The following is a 14775-nucleotide window of genomic DNA, read 5'->3' as shown; positions in this document are numbered from 1 at the left end:
TGAAAATGTCAAGCAAAACTCGCATATTTCAATAAATTCAGCTATGAAAGCAGCAGATGATGGTAAAGAATTGGAACCTAAGTGTAGGAACAGTGTGACTGAGTACTCGTACTGCTATACATACCCTTATGGGAGTGGCCGCATACCCTGCTTCCTTCAGGAATTATTAAAAGACTGAGTTTTCAAGGTGTATGTAGGTTCTGTTTTGTCAGACACCTTTATCCAGGAAATCGATGTGCCTCAAGGTTCCGTTGTGAGCATCATCCTCTATGCTATGCAGGCCTGTTGTGGCCTGTCTCCCACCAGGCGTCTCCGGCTCCCTTTTTGTTGATGGTTTTGCCATCTATTGCAGCTCTCCACGGACTTGTCTGCTTCAGCAGCATCTTCAGCGATGTCTTGATCATCTTTACTCATGGAGCATCGACAATGGCTTTTGCTTTTTTACTGACAAAGCAGTTCGTATGAATTTCTGACGGCGCAATTTGTTTCTTCCACCGTCTTTGCATCTTGGGCCTGTTGCTCTTCTATTTATTGAAACTATGAAATTCCTGGGGCTCATGCTCGATAGGAAAGTTTCTTGGTCCTCCCACATGTCTTACCTGGCAGTTAGCTGTATGCGGTACCTCATTGTCGTACATGTCCTCAGTGGTACTTCCTGGGGAGCAGATCGATCCACACTCCTCCATTTGTACCAGTTCCTTGTCCATTCGAAACTAGACTGTGGATGTTTTGTTTATGCATCTGCACGTCCTCCCTCTTACACTATCTCAATACTATCCTTTATCATGGAATCCATTTGGCCACTGGCGCCTTTTACACTAGCCCGGTTGAGAGGTTGTACGCAAAAGCTGCTGAACTACTGCTGTACTACTGCTGCGACTTTCTCTTCAGCAAATGTGCTGGCCATTTGTCATGCATGGCCACCCATCCTATGCCTTCTTCTTCGATGACTTCTGTGATCGTCAGTATGGGGTGCATCCCTCTTCTTTTTTACCTCGTGCAATTCGTTTTCAGCTCTTGCTCCGGCAGCTTAACTTCACATTACCTGCAACTTTCCCGATGGGTGTGAACCCTACACCACCTTGGATTCGTGCAGTGACCCATGTTCATCTTGGCCTTCATTCGCTTCCTAAGAACACTTCTGCAGCCTCGTTCTATACCTTCAGTTTTATGACCTTCGCATGGAACTTTGCAATAGTACCTTTGTGTGCACTGATGGCTCTCAGACTGACCGTGGTGTTGCCTTCATCATTGGTACTTTTCTTTATAGGCTTATGGAAAACTGCTCAGTATTTATATCAGAACTCTTTGCCCTGTATCAGGAGCATGGAGTACATTTGGCAACACAGGCTTTTTATTTTCAAATGATAGAGCGCAGCAATCAGTCATATTTTTCTAGCAGGTTTTATTCAGCAAATCTAGATTTTGGCTAGTGCCTATCCATTATCAGTGCACCATTTCATAGTGTCAATGCATGTTCTAGTATGTCAGCCCACTGTTGTTTGGGCTTCTGTCACAGTTTGTTCAAGTCTACTGTATACTGTACTGTCTACTGTATACCATATACAGTAGTCTTGAACAAACTGTGATAGAAACCCGAACAACAGGGGGATGATGTACTAGAATTGCGTAGCCATTATCAACGGACCATTTCATAGTATCAGTGCTTATTGATACTATGAAGTGGTCCTGCATAGCCATTATCAATGGACCATTTCATAGTATCAGTGCTTATTGATACTATGAAATGGTCCATTGATAATGGCTATGCAGTAGCCGAAACCTATATTTGCCAAATAAAACTTGCAAGAAAAGGATGTCTGATTGCTGTGCTCTATAATTTGAAAGTCATATCACAGCCATTGAGTGCACCCATGTAAATAATGGAAGGTAACTTGATACAGGCTTTTCAGTTGCGTCATCTGCTCTCTCTCTCTGTGCCCTTCAAAGCCTCTGTGTGCTGTACACCATCCATCCCTAGTGCAACAGGTCCAGGAAATCTGTCACTTGCTCACTCTTGATGAAGCCACTGTGATGTTTATGTGGGTTCCTGGTCACATCGGTCTGACAGGAAACGACGCTGCTGCCTAGGCTGCAGTCCTTGTACCTCAGCCTGCTAGTTCTTACATTCCATCCAATGATCTCTATGCTGCTGTCTGTCAGTGGGTGGTGTCATGTTGGCACCTCCACTGGTACTCCCTTCATGGGAACAAGCTCCGGGTTATTAAGCCTCCCCGAACGGCTTGGACCACCTCCCCTTGATCCTCTCGCCATGAGGAGATCATTTTAGCTAGGTTGCGTATCAGGCACTTTCCTTTTAGCCATTACCATTTGTTAAGTGGTGCTCCCCCACCACTTTCTGCTCATCTCGCTCAGCCCTTGACTGTCCACCATTTCCTGATGGAATGTCCATTTTTTAACTACTTAGATTCTTGTTTGTGTTTGCTGTCTGAGTTATCGAGTGTTTTAGCTAACGACGCATGGCCTGTCGACTGTGTTTTACTTTTTATCCGTTGAAGCAATATGGTGAAGGACATTTAATTTTTGGTTCAGGACCTCAGTTTCTCTATGGCGTATTTTATAGACCTTTCTCCATGTCACTGTTTTTAGCTGTCTTCCGTCGATTGGGATTAACGTGTAGTCATTTGTAATTCCTCTCTTGTCTTCGTGTTCTACAGTTTTGCAATGGACACGTATGACCCTAGTTGTTTTTGCGCCCTAAAACAAAGCAAACAAACCCTCATGGGAGTAAATGGAGGGAGTGTGATGCATTTCTTTGTCAAGAGAGGGCAAGTTGAGATACCATTACAGCTCCTTTTCATAAAATTTCTCAATATGGGACAACTACAAATTTTGTTTCTTAAGATTATTTCTCAATGACTGAATCAAAGGAAATAAATTATTTCTCCATTTACCTCAATAAAGGGGCATTCAGAAGTCCTGCCTAAAATCTTCCCCATCTTTGCATTGTTAGCACCTTGATCACAGATAGCTGCTTTGGGAATTAACCCAACCTGTTGAACTTGTGTTATAAGCTGAAGTAACATTTGTTTTATCCATTCCCCTGTCCCAGCAGCCTTTATTAAATAGTACCGTATAATTTGCTTAAATTTCAAAGATGTACCCTTAGCCATTACTACCACAGCCTGGCTGTACAATTGTTGCTGTGCTGAATTGGAGTGTTTTAACTGAACATCTAAATCTAACTCTTCAACCTCTTCAAACAAATCATCCTGTGTATTGTAAGTCAAATGTGATATAAGAAAAATTTCATTAAATGCTTCAGATACAACCCATTTCCTTGGCTTCATCTTTACATATTTCATTTTCAGTACCTCAAGAACATTGTTGTTTACACTAGATTTTACCTCTGAATTTTTCATCCAGGCCCGTTGGTATCTAGCGGTTGGTAAACAAAAACGTGTGCTCAGAATCCTCCATGCTTTTGGTGCGCAAAAATGTAGAACTAAAGAGAAATTGTCCTGTTCAGAATAGCAGCATCCCTGAGCCTTCCTGTTTCTTAGGGATGCCTGAAGGTTAACAATATTTTGTGCGACATCATTAGGTGTATTGTTCACTGCACACTCACATTGTAATCCTTCTGCTTCAACTGTCGAACTTCAGTTCTTAATTTTATGTTACTTAATTTGTATCTGCTCAGTGCTTTCTATAATGCTCGTAACCTCCTCTTCACATGATAGCAATCTTAACACTGTTTTTCATCTCTCCTGAAGATCTTCATAACTGCCAGCTATGTCTCCTCCTCCTCCTCCTCCTCCTCCTCCTCCTCCTCCTCCTCCTCCTCTCTTTTCTTCGGACTGCTTGTGTGTAGAGTTTCCTTTGTCATAGATAGCAGAACTGAAGGCACTGCACCAGGCCAAATACTGAAAAAGACAAGAAAAATGTAAGACATTATTTTAAATTTCTATTTAGCCTTGTCATGTTTTATAAAATGTGACAAGCTGACTGAATTATTGTGCTAGTGTTTTAAAGCCTCATCTACTCTTTAAATAAAGTAAGTAAAGTAAAACATGCCATTACATGTTTGGTTTTATTAAATTCCTTTTTGTGAAGCCTGTCTCCACAGTGGTAGGAGCACACAACAAAGCTTTTATTCAAATCTTGACCATTCATTTCCAAAATTTCATCCAAGTCAGCTCTTTGGCTGTGAATAACCCACTTATTGCGTCTATAAACAAATTATAAAAATATAAGGTAAGTCAAAGCATGAAAGACACTGTTTAGTAAAAGCGAATGATTGAGTTGGCATAATGGTAGCTGCTCAATCCATCATACTTGTATATCTTTATTTTTCAGGAACCTGAAAAAAGATTTTGGATTGCTTTGCTGTTTGTGTTATTGCATCTGTACATTGCTCATATACTCCCTCTTCCAACCATTTCGTACTTCAATAAAGTAAGACAATGTATCCAATAAGTCTCCCGAGTCTCTCAGTGTAAATCGGCTGTTTGCTGCCAGTTTTAGTTTCCAACTCGACCTTCAAGGAGATGTTCGGGAGTGCTGTTGCACATTTTAAAGAAGAGTGTCCTCTGTTATGTTTATAACCTATTTGGTTTAAGTAATTTACATGTGTGTATTTGCTGCAGTGCCCTCGATGTGTATACGATATGAAATGTGTGGCTAAGTTAAAGCATAATACATTTTTAGTACAGTATCACGGTCAATAGTTCGTGATATTTTTCTTAGGAGGAATATATTTGCGGTAGTTTTTGAACATATTTTATCTAGGGGCTTATATGAGTCTCCCATGATGTGAATGTATTAGGCCTATGCCCTTCAACATATTTATACACCCTATCAGTCTCTTAACATGTCCTCGTTTCTAAGTCCTTTGCTGATTTACTGGTGACTGCTTAGAGATATGTCATCAGTATAAATGATCACTGTTTCATTTACAGCTCCTCACATGTCATTTAGATATAGAATAAATAACAATACCGAACCTTGTGGTACACCGTATTTTATCCCTTTGAATGTTAAAAGCACGTTTTCCAACCTGTTGCCATTTTTATATTTTAACACTCTGCATTCTTGCCTATTTTCAGTGAATGACTTGAGAATACTTCCTGCTCTGCATCTTATTCCAATACTGGTTTAATCCCACCTTCCCAAAAATAAGTGACACACAATCAAATACACTATTGCAGTGCCTGTGTTATTATGATGCATGCTTGGCCAAAGGAACAGCCACTGCCTGTGTCCAGAGAAACAGTGCATCATAATTCGGAATAACAGAGGTGCTGCAATATCATATTTATCTGCTGACACCGGGCAAGTGATTTTTAAGTAAAATGTCACGCCTGTACAGGAATGTACATGAGCAATTCCAGCATTTCGGATGGTATATTTGTTCTAGTTCTTTTGTGTTTTACTTTTAGGAATCATAAGTTATTTGAAGTCAGGTTACTGCTATAAGCAACAAAATAGTTTTTTAGTTCTAACAAATACAGTGTTCAGACATATCTTTTATTGTCTGCAATATAATAAATAAACCAATACTATGGCAAGACAAGAAATTAACATGGAATTGAAAAATTCTGACATCAAAACAATAATTCTGCTCTGTTGTAGCCACAATTCAGCCAAATGACATTCAAATGAAAATTACATTCTTCTATTAAAGAAACAAGTAGCTACAAAAAAATAATTAATAAGTTGCATGAATGCATGACATTATATATGATCTGTCGTATAATTCTGGGTGGGACAAATTTTCTAATGTATGATTTACATAGAATATTAAATTGCAGTACATAGTGCAACTAAATAATACTATTTAAGCTAAACTACAACAAGAAGAAAGCACAAATACTCACAATAAACTCAAAGATACTTTTAAAAACATTCTATCCAAATGAGAACTACCCACTGTTGATCATCAGTGTTGGAATACACAAGTTTCTCTGCACTGCAGACCTATCTTCAACAGGCTCATCCTTCACTGCCATGTATGATCGAGTCACAAGAAATTTTGTCCCCATCACTGAAGAACACCTTCAACAAAATGTCCAACACTGATGGTCAACTGATTACTTTCTTGTTTCCAGAATGAAAGTTTCACTCTGTAGCGGAGTGTTGCGGGGGTTGTTTGGGAGGAGGAGACCAGACAGCGAGGTCATCGATCTCATCGGATTAGGGAAGGATGGGGAAGGAAGACAGCTGTGCCCTTTCAAAGGAACCATCCCGGCATTTGCCTGGAGTGATTTAGGGAAATCAGAATGGCTGGACGTGGGATTGAACCGTCGTCCTCTCGAATACGAGTCCAGTGTTACAGTGTAGTGTGAGCTGATACAAAACTTCCCGGCACATTAAAACTGTGTGCTAGACTGAGGCTTGAACTTGGGACCTTTGCCTTTTGTGGGCAAGTGCTTTACCAACTGAGTTATCGAAGAACGACTTGCGACCCATCGTCACAGCTTCAATTCTTCTAGTACCTCGTTTCCTACCTTCCAAACTTAACAGAAGCTCTCCTGCGAAACTTGGAGAACTAGCACTACTGGAAGAAAGGATACTGCAGAGACAAGGCTTTGCCACAGCCTGGGGGTAGAGCACTTGCCCGCATAAGATAAAGGTCCCAAGGTTGAGTCTTGGTCCAGCAAAACTGCCAGGAAGTTTCATATCAGTACACACTCCACTGCAGAGTGAAAATTTCATTCTGGAAACATCCTCCAGACTGTGGTAAAGTCATGTCCCTGCAATATCCTTTCTTCCAGAAGTGCTAGTTCTGCAAGTTTTGCAGGAGAACTTCTGTGAAGTTTGGAAGGTGGGAGACAAGGTACTGGCAGAATTAAAGCTGTGATGACGGGTCATGAGTTGTGCGTGGGTAGCTCAGTTTGTAGAACACTTGCCCATGAGAGGCAAAGGTTCTGAGTTTGAGTCTTGGTCTGTCACACAGTTTTAATCTGCCAGAAAGTTTCACTTTCTTCTTGTTTTAATGCTAGAAAAGTAAGAACAAACTGCAAGTCTGATTTTGCTGTTGCCCCAACTTTAATTAGACCATCTTTGACACAAGAAAAATAATGTAACGTCTGCAGATTGGGGATAGGACTGATTTGAGACACTCTCTGCTCCAGCATTTCAACAGTTTCTGCAGTTATTTCCTTGGTAACGTAAATCAACTAGAGTTGACTTCATGCAGTGTCTTGCACAATCAGCAAAGCTCTCAGCAGTGTGTACTCTGAAACTCTTGGATTTCACCTTTTACAGACCCATCCATGCCATAAAAAAAAAGTCTACAGACCTTATCTCCAACATATTTCTTAAAAATGTCATATTTGTAAGTGTGAATTTATTTTTAAACTGCCCAGCACATCTGTCGGAAAATATGTGTAGCTCATTAATTTGTGGATGCTTCATTTTCAACATTTTTGTGACTTCTAATAAGAATGTCCAAACTGTTTGTTTTCCTTGATTTAGCTCATCACTCACAACCGCCATAGATGCAGAGCCAGTCTCCAACCACACCACTGCTACAAATATGGGGCCCCTTAGGGAAATGGCAGCAAGAGAGGGGAAGAAAACCAATGTGCACTCCGTGTGCATACCGGGGGGAGTCATTCCAGATGTGGAAAGGGTCCTTCCGGATGCCATGAAGGGTACAGGGTGCACCCATCTGCAGGTGGTCGCTCATGTCGGCACCAATGATGTGTGTCGCTATGGATCGGAGGAAATCCTCTCTGGCTTCCGGCGGCTATCTGATTTGGTGAAGACTGCCAGTCTCGCTAGCGGGATGAAAGCAGAGCTCACCATCTGCAGCATCGTCGACAGGACTGACTGCGGACCTTTGGTACAGAGCCGAGTGGAGGGTCTGAATCAGAGGCTGAGACGGTTCTGCGACCATGTGGGCTGCAGATTCCTCGACTTGCGCCATAGGGTGGTGGGGTTTCGGGTTCCGCTGGATAGGTCAGGAGTCCACTACACGCAACAAGCGGCTACACGGGTAGCAGGGGTTGTGTGGCGTGGGCTGGGCGGTTTTTTAGGTTAGATGGCCTTGGGCAAGTACAGAAAGGGCAACAGCCTCAACGGGTGCGGGGCAAAGTCAGGACATGCGGGGACCAAGCAGCAATCGGTATTGTAATTGTCAACTGTCGAAGCTGCGTTGGTAAAGTACCGGAACTTCAAGCGCTGATAGAAAGCACCGAAGCTGAAATCGTTATAGGTACAGAAAGCTGGCTTAAGCCAGAGATAAATTCTGCCGAAATTTTTACAAAGGTACAGATGGTGTTTAGAAAGGATAGAGTGCATGCAACCGGTGGTGGAGTGTTCGTCGCTGTTAGTAGTAGTTTATCCTGTAGTGAAGTAGAAGTGGATAGTTCCTGTGAATTATTATGGGTGGAGGTTACACTAAACAACCGAACGAGGTTAATAATTGGCTCCTTTTACCGACCTCCCGACTCAGCAGCATTAGTGGCAGAACAATTGAGAGAAAATTTGGAATACATTTCACATAAATTTTCTCAGCATGTTATAGTCTTAGGTGGAGATTTCAATTTACCAGATATAGACTGGGACACTCAGATGTTTAGGACGGGTGGTAGGGACAGAGCATCGAGTGACATTATACTGAGTGCACTATCTGAAAATTACCTCGAGCAATTAAACAGAGAACCGACTCATGGAGATAACATCTTGGACCTACTGATAACAAACAGACCCGAACTTTTCGACTCTGTATGTACAGAACAGGGAATCAGTGATCATAAGGCCGTTGCAGCATCCCTGAATATGGAAGTTAATAGGAATATAAAAAAAGGGAGGAAGGTTTATCTGTTTAGCAAGAGTAATAGAAGGCAGATTTTAGACTACCTAACAGATCAAAACGAAAATTTCTGTTCCGACACTGACAATGTTGAGTGTTTATGGAAAAAGTTCAAGGCAATCGTAAAATGCGTTTTAGACAGGTACGTGCCGAGTAAAACTGTGAGGGACGGGAAAAACCCACCGTGGTACAACAACAAAGTTAGGAAACTACTGCAAAAGCAAAGAGAGCTCCACTCTAAGTTTAAACGCAGCCAAAACCTCTCAGACAAACAGAAGCTAAACGATGTCAAAGTTAGCGTAAGGAGGGCTATGCGTGAAGCGTTCAGTGAATTCGAAAGTAAAATTCTATGTACCGACTTGACAGAAAATCCTAGGAAGTTTTGGTCTTACGTTAAATCAGTAAGTGGCTCGAAACAGCATATCCAGACACTACGGGATGATGATGGCATTGAAACAGAGGATGACACGCGTAAAGCTGAAATACTAAACACCTTTTTCCAAAGCTGTTTCACAGAGGAAGACCGCACTGCAGTTCCTTCTCTAAATCCTCGCACAAACGAAAAAATGGCTGACATCGAAATAAGTGTCCAAGGAATAGAAAAGCAACTGGAATCACTCAATAGTGGAAAGTCCACTGGACCTGATGGGATACCAATTCGATTCTACACAGAGTACGCGAAAGAACTTGCCCCCCTTCTAACAGCCGTGTACCGCAAGTCTCTAGAAGAACGGAGGGTTCCAAATGATTGGAAAAGAGCACAGGTAGTCCCAGTCTTCAAGAAGGGTCGTCGAGCAGATGCGCAAAACTATAGACCTATATCTCTGACGTCGATCTCTTGTAGAATTTTAGAACATGTTTTTTGCTCGCGTATCATGTCATTTCTGGAAACCCAGAATCTACTATGTAGGAATCAACATGGATTCTGGAAACAGCGATCGTGTGAGACCCAACTCACTTTATTTGTTCATGAGACCCAGAAAATATTAGATACAGGCTCCCAGGTAGATGCTATTTTTCTTGACTTCCGGAAGACGTTCGATACAGTTCCACACTGTCGCCTGATAAACAAAGTAAGAGCCTACGGAATATCAGACCAGCTGTGTGGCTGGATTGAAGAGTTTTTAGCAAACAGAACACAGCATGTTGTTATCAATGGAGAGACGTCTACAGACGTTAAAGTAACCTCTGGCGTGCCACAGGGGAGTGTTATGGGACCATTGCTTTTCACAATATATATAAATGACCTAGTAGATAGTGTTGGAAGTTCCATGCGGCTTTTTGCGGATGATGCTGTAGTATACAGAGAAGTTGCAGCATTAGAAAATTGTAGCGAAATGCAGGAAGATCTGCAGCGGATAGGCACTTGGTGCAGGGAGTGGCAACTGACCCTTAACATAGACAAATGTAATGTATTGCGAATACATAGAAAGAAGGATCCTTTATTGTATGATTATATGATAGCGGAACAAACACTGGTAGCAGTTACTTCTGTAAAATATCTGGGAGTATGCGTGCGGAACGATTTGAAGTGGAATGATCATATAAAATTAATTGTTGGTAAGGCGGGTACCAGGTTGAGGTTCATTGGGAGAGTGCTTAGAAAATGTAGTCCATCAACAAAGGAGGTGGCTTACAAAACACTCGTTCGACCTATACTTGAGTATTGCTCATCAGTGTGGGATCCATACCAGATCGGTCTGACGGAGGAGATAGAGAAGATCCAAAGAAGAGCGGCGCGTTTCGTCACAGGGTTATTTGGTAACCGTGATAGCGTTACGGAGATGTTTAATAAACTCAAGTGGCAGACTCTGCAAGAGAGGCGCTCTGCATCGCGGTGCAGCTTGCTCGCCAGGTTTCGAGAGGGTGCGTTTCTGGATGAGGTATCGAATATATTGCTTCCCCCTACTTATACCTCCCGAGGAGATCACGAATGTAAAATTAGAGAGATTAGAGCGCGCACGGAGGCTTTCAGACAGTCGTTCTTCCCGCGAACCATACGCGACTGGAACAGGAAAGGGAGGTAATGACAGTGGCACGTAAAGTGCCCTCCGCCACACACCGTTGGGTGGCTTGCGGAGTATCAATGTAGATGTAGATGTAGACCAATGTGCACTCTGAATTTTGCCCTGCATAGTAAGTGTGTAATTTTCTGAAAAATCAATTCGCAGAACTACAGCATTTGGTGTGATGGTTGATTTTGATGTCTGGAAGTGGTGTAATTGAGTTTGCTTCACAAAGCAATAAATGATGAACATTGTTAGCTGGAGTGCAATTTCCTAGAGTACATCTTGTAACTATCAGTTTCAGTAACAACCAAACCCTGTACATCTCCTTCTTTCCATTGCTTCCAATAAACTTCCTCATACATGTCACTGTCACCTATAAGTTTAATCTGGGATCACAGCCTTGTAACTTACAATTAACACAATTTTGTGCCATACAGTTTTCATTGTCTGTACTACAAACTAATTTAGAAATTAGTGTTTTGGTAGTATTTGGGAAATTTGAAAATTCAAAAACATTTTACAAGAAACTCCATATTTGCGTGGTACTTACAGATACAGACATTAAGTGGCATTTTAGATGTGAAATGTGAGTGGGTCTAAGGTCAAAAAATGTACTTTTTTTCACCGCAGCTCTAAGATGTGGAAAGTGAGATTTAAGAAGTTCGTGTGCTTCCACAACTCTTGTCAACATTATTCTCTTCTGCAAATTACACTTTTCTTTGATAATTATATCTCTAATAACCAAATAATCTCTCTTTCCTGGAAGAGATCTTGAGATGTCATCTCTTGAGAAAAAATTTTGGACTTGCGAAATAAGTTGTTTAGTATAAACTCTATTCCCATGCAGTGGTATATCCGTTCTGGAAGAACCTGAAGAAGCTTCAATTTTTGGATATTCTGATAACAATTTCTTAACCACAGCTCTTCTTTTATTGGGGCTCTTAGGCAGTGCTTCCTTTGTTCTATTGGCTGCCTTTCCTAGCGAACTTGCTGACTTATATCTTTGAAATATTGAGTTACAGGCCTGATCTTTCTTCTTCATTCGATAGTGTTGTTTCCGTTCTCTTTCACTTTGTTTCTTTAATTTACGAAGTGCTGGATTGTCAGTCATTGCATTTTCTAGATACAGCCGATATACTTTCCCATTGTTCAACTATTCTCTAAACTTTTGGACTCTAGCCTGTGATGCCATTGTTGCTATGAACGGTAACCTGAAATTTACTTAAAAATATCTTTTATGATGCTACTTGGCAGAATAAGTGCCCAAAACATGTACTTTCACTGTAAAACAATATCCCTCTTAACCCATTTACTGATAAAGCTTCAGACATTGAAGAGAACGCAGTATGTAATGTCCCACCCATATCACATATATCTCATTCTTAACATACTTCAATTTTACAGAGAGTGTAACAGCTGAGTCCTACATGTAAACTAACAAACTTTCATCTCTTATACAATTACGTAAAGTACTTTTGGTAAAGAAAACTTAATGAAGTTTTAGTGTTTTTTATATATATATATCTCTTCACAATCAATGTCTACAAAACGTAAACGGAATGAGCCTAACGATTCCAAGACCCTCACAGCTGCATCATGGTTTCACGTACTGAAGACGGTCGGTCCTTCACAGTGATAAATCAATTTATTATTCAGAAAGGTGTTGATGTAATTGCCGGCCCTATGAAATCGTGCTCTCGTTTATGGAATGGCTCTTTGCTTTTGAAGACCACTTTTGATTCTCAAGCAAAACTGCTGCCGCTTCGCTTCTCCACAGCTATCCTGTTCATGTCGAGAATTCCGAACTCTTCCAGTGGTGTTATTTACAATAGGCTGCTCAACAGTCTGACTGAGGCCAAAATCCAAACATACCTCTCTGATGAGGGTGTCATAGCCGTCCATTCGATGACGAAAAAGGTAGATGCCTCCTTAGTTCCCTCACACACTCATTTTCTCACCTTTGATAGAGTGGTGCTTTCGAAATGTGTAACCTATGGTAGAGCTGCGCACGAGGGTGATCGTCCACCTCCTCCTCCCTGCCGTACCAACTGCAGTGGTGACCATGCCACCTCCTCTTGAGATTGTCTCGTGTATCCTAATGAGCAGACTGTCCAGGAGATCCGGGTTAAGGACAAAGTTCCTTAACTGGTCACTCGCAAGTTACTGGCTAGTTGCAAACCCTGCGTTCTTCTGTCTGGTACTTACAGTACTATTCTTGCTACACCTTGCCCCATGGAGGACATGGTCATACAGACATATGACCTCAAATTCAGCTCTGAGGTTGTGAAATCGCCCAGTGTCATGGTAGCATTGCAGTCCCCTTGTCCAGTTGTGCAACAAGCCATCAAACTCTCACCTCATGGGGCGAAGTCACCAGCTACACAACCAGCAGGCCGGAAAGGACAGTACTCCTGCGAAGACTTCCTACGTCCCTCCAGCCAACCAACACTTGAGTCTTCCTCTGCTAACCGGAAAGGCTCAAAGAAGTCCATCAAAGGCAAATGGTCTTCGAGTTTGCTGACTCGAAGATCCTCTTTTGATGGTGTTGCCACGTGACACCACCGTCCAGCTGGCTTCTGTGTCACCAGTGAGTACCACCAACCGTTTTTCTGTGTTGGACTCTGCAGGCTGATAACAGAAGAAAGCCGATGCTTCTGTGGACCTCATGGAGCAGGATCCTGGTGCCTCTGTGCCCTGTAGCAGCGACTCCTCACAGGCTGGCATTCGGTAGCCACTAAGATGGCACCCCTTCATTTTTTCCTCATCATGGCTCACCTACAATGGATAGTTCATCGCCTTTGATCCAACAGAGAGGATTTATGGCTGGTTTTAGACTCATAGTGTGCACTTGTACTCTGCATCCAGGAAACAAAATTATGTCCTCATGACCTCTTCGAGCTTTTACATTTCTTCTTGGTCCATTTTGACCTTCCACCCGAGGTCAGCAGTCCATCTCATGGGGGAGTCATGTTGCTCATATGGGATGACGTTCATGTCAACCAGTCTCCCTGCCTACCCATCTTCAAGCTGTTGCAGTTCGTCTTTTCCTTCCTCACTTGAACTTTTCCCTTTGCACCATTTACTTCCCTCCATCATTCGATGTCACCAGGACTGATTTTCTCCAGCTTATTTGACAGCTACCTCACCCATTTCTGCTGCTCAGTGACTTTAATGTGCACCGTCCCATTTGGGGCACTCCCAGAACCTGTCCGAGAGGTGGCCCCTTGGCTGACCTTAATCAACTTAACTTTTTCTGCCTCAACACAGGAGCACCCACATTCCTTTCAGTCTCCATACGTCTTTCCCAGGTGAACCTATCCTTCTGCACTGCCCAGCTTGCCCATCATGTCGAGTGGTCCATTCTTTCTGACACCTACTAGAACAACCATTTCCCGTCTACTATCCATTTTGCTGACTGCAACCCCACCTCTGTGCACATCCGAATGGCAGCTTACTAAGGCCGACTGGAGGCTTTACTCGTCCCTGACGACCTTCAAAAATGGCTCTGAGCACTATGGGACTTAACAGCTATGGTCATCAGTCCCCTAGAACTTAGAACTACTTAAACCTAACTAACCTAAGGACATGACACAACACCCAGTCATCACGAGGCAGAGAAAATCCCTGACCCTGCCGGGAATCGAACCCGGGCGTGGGAAGCGAGAACGCTACCGCACAACCACGAGCTGCGGGCCCTGACGACCTTCAATGAACACAATTTCCCTAGTTATAATGACCAGGTGGAATATCTTACAAACATTATCCTTACTGCAGCAGAATGTTCCATTCCTCACACTTCCTCCTTACCATGCGGTGTCCTGATCCCTTGGTGGACTGTGGCATGCTGCGACGCAATTTGTGCGTGGAGACATGCTCTCTACGTTCTTAACCATCACCCTACAATGGCATTCATTATAAATGGATGCATGCACAGTGTTATCACGTTCTTCGGGATAACAAGAAAGCTAGCTGGATTTCATTTACTAG

The 14775-nt window shown here is 42.4% G+C and overlaps 1 protein-coding gene across 1 annotated transcript in view; it reads right to left on the bottom strand.

Moving 5' to 3' along the window:
• Positions 1–3751: 3751 nt before the first annotated feature.
• Positions 3752–14775, bottom strand: part of LOC124788888 (neurofilament medium polypeptide-like) — a 74574-nt gene continuing 63550 nt past the window's right edge. Inside the window, exon 4 of the mRNA XM_047256170.1 lies at positions 3752–3884. Within this exon, the coding sequence (XP_047112126.1) occupies positions 3752–3884 (133 nt within the window). The remainder of the gene's footprint in view (positions 3885–14775) is intronic.

This window comes from Schistocerca piceifrons, chromosome 3 (genome assembly GCF_021461385.2).
Source record: "Schistocerca piceifrons isolate TAMUIC-IGC-003096 chromosome 3, iqSchPice1.1, whole genome shotgun sequence".
Taxonomy (NCBI): domain Eukaryota; kingdom Metazoa; phylum Arthropoda; class Insecta; order Orthoptera; family Acrididae; genus Schistocerca; species Schistocerca piceifrons.
This window is presented reverse-complemented; position numbering and strand designations above follow the sequence as displayed.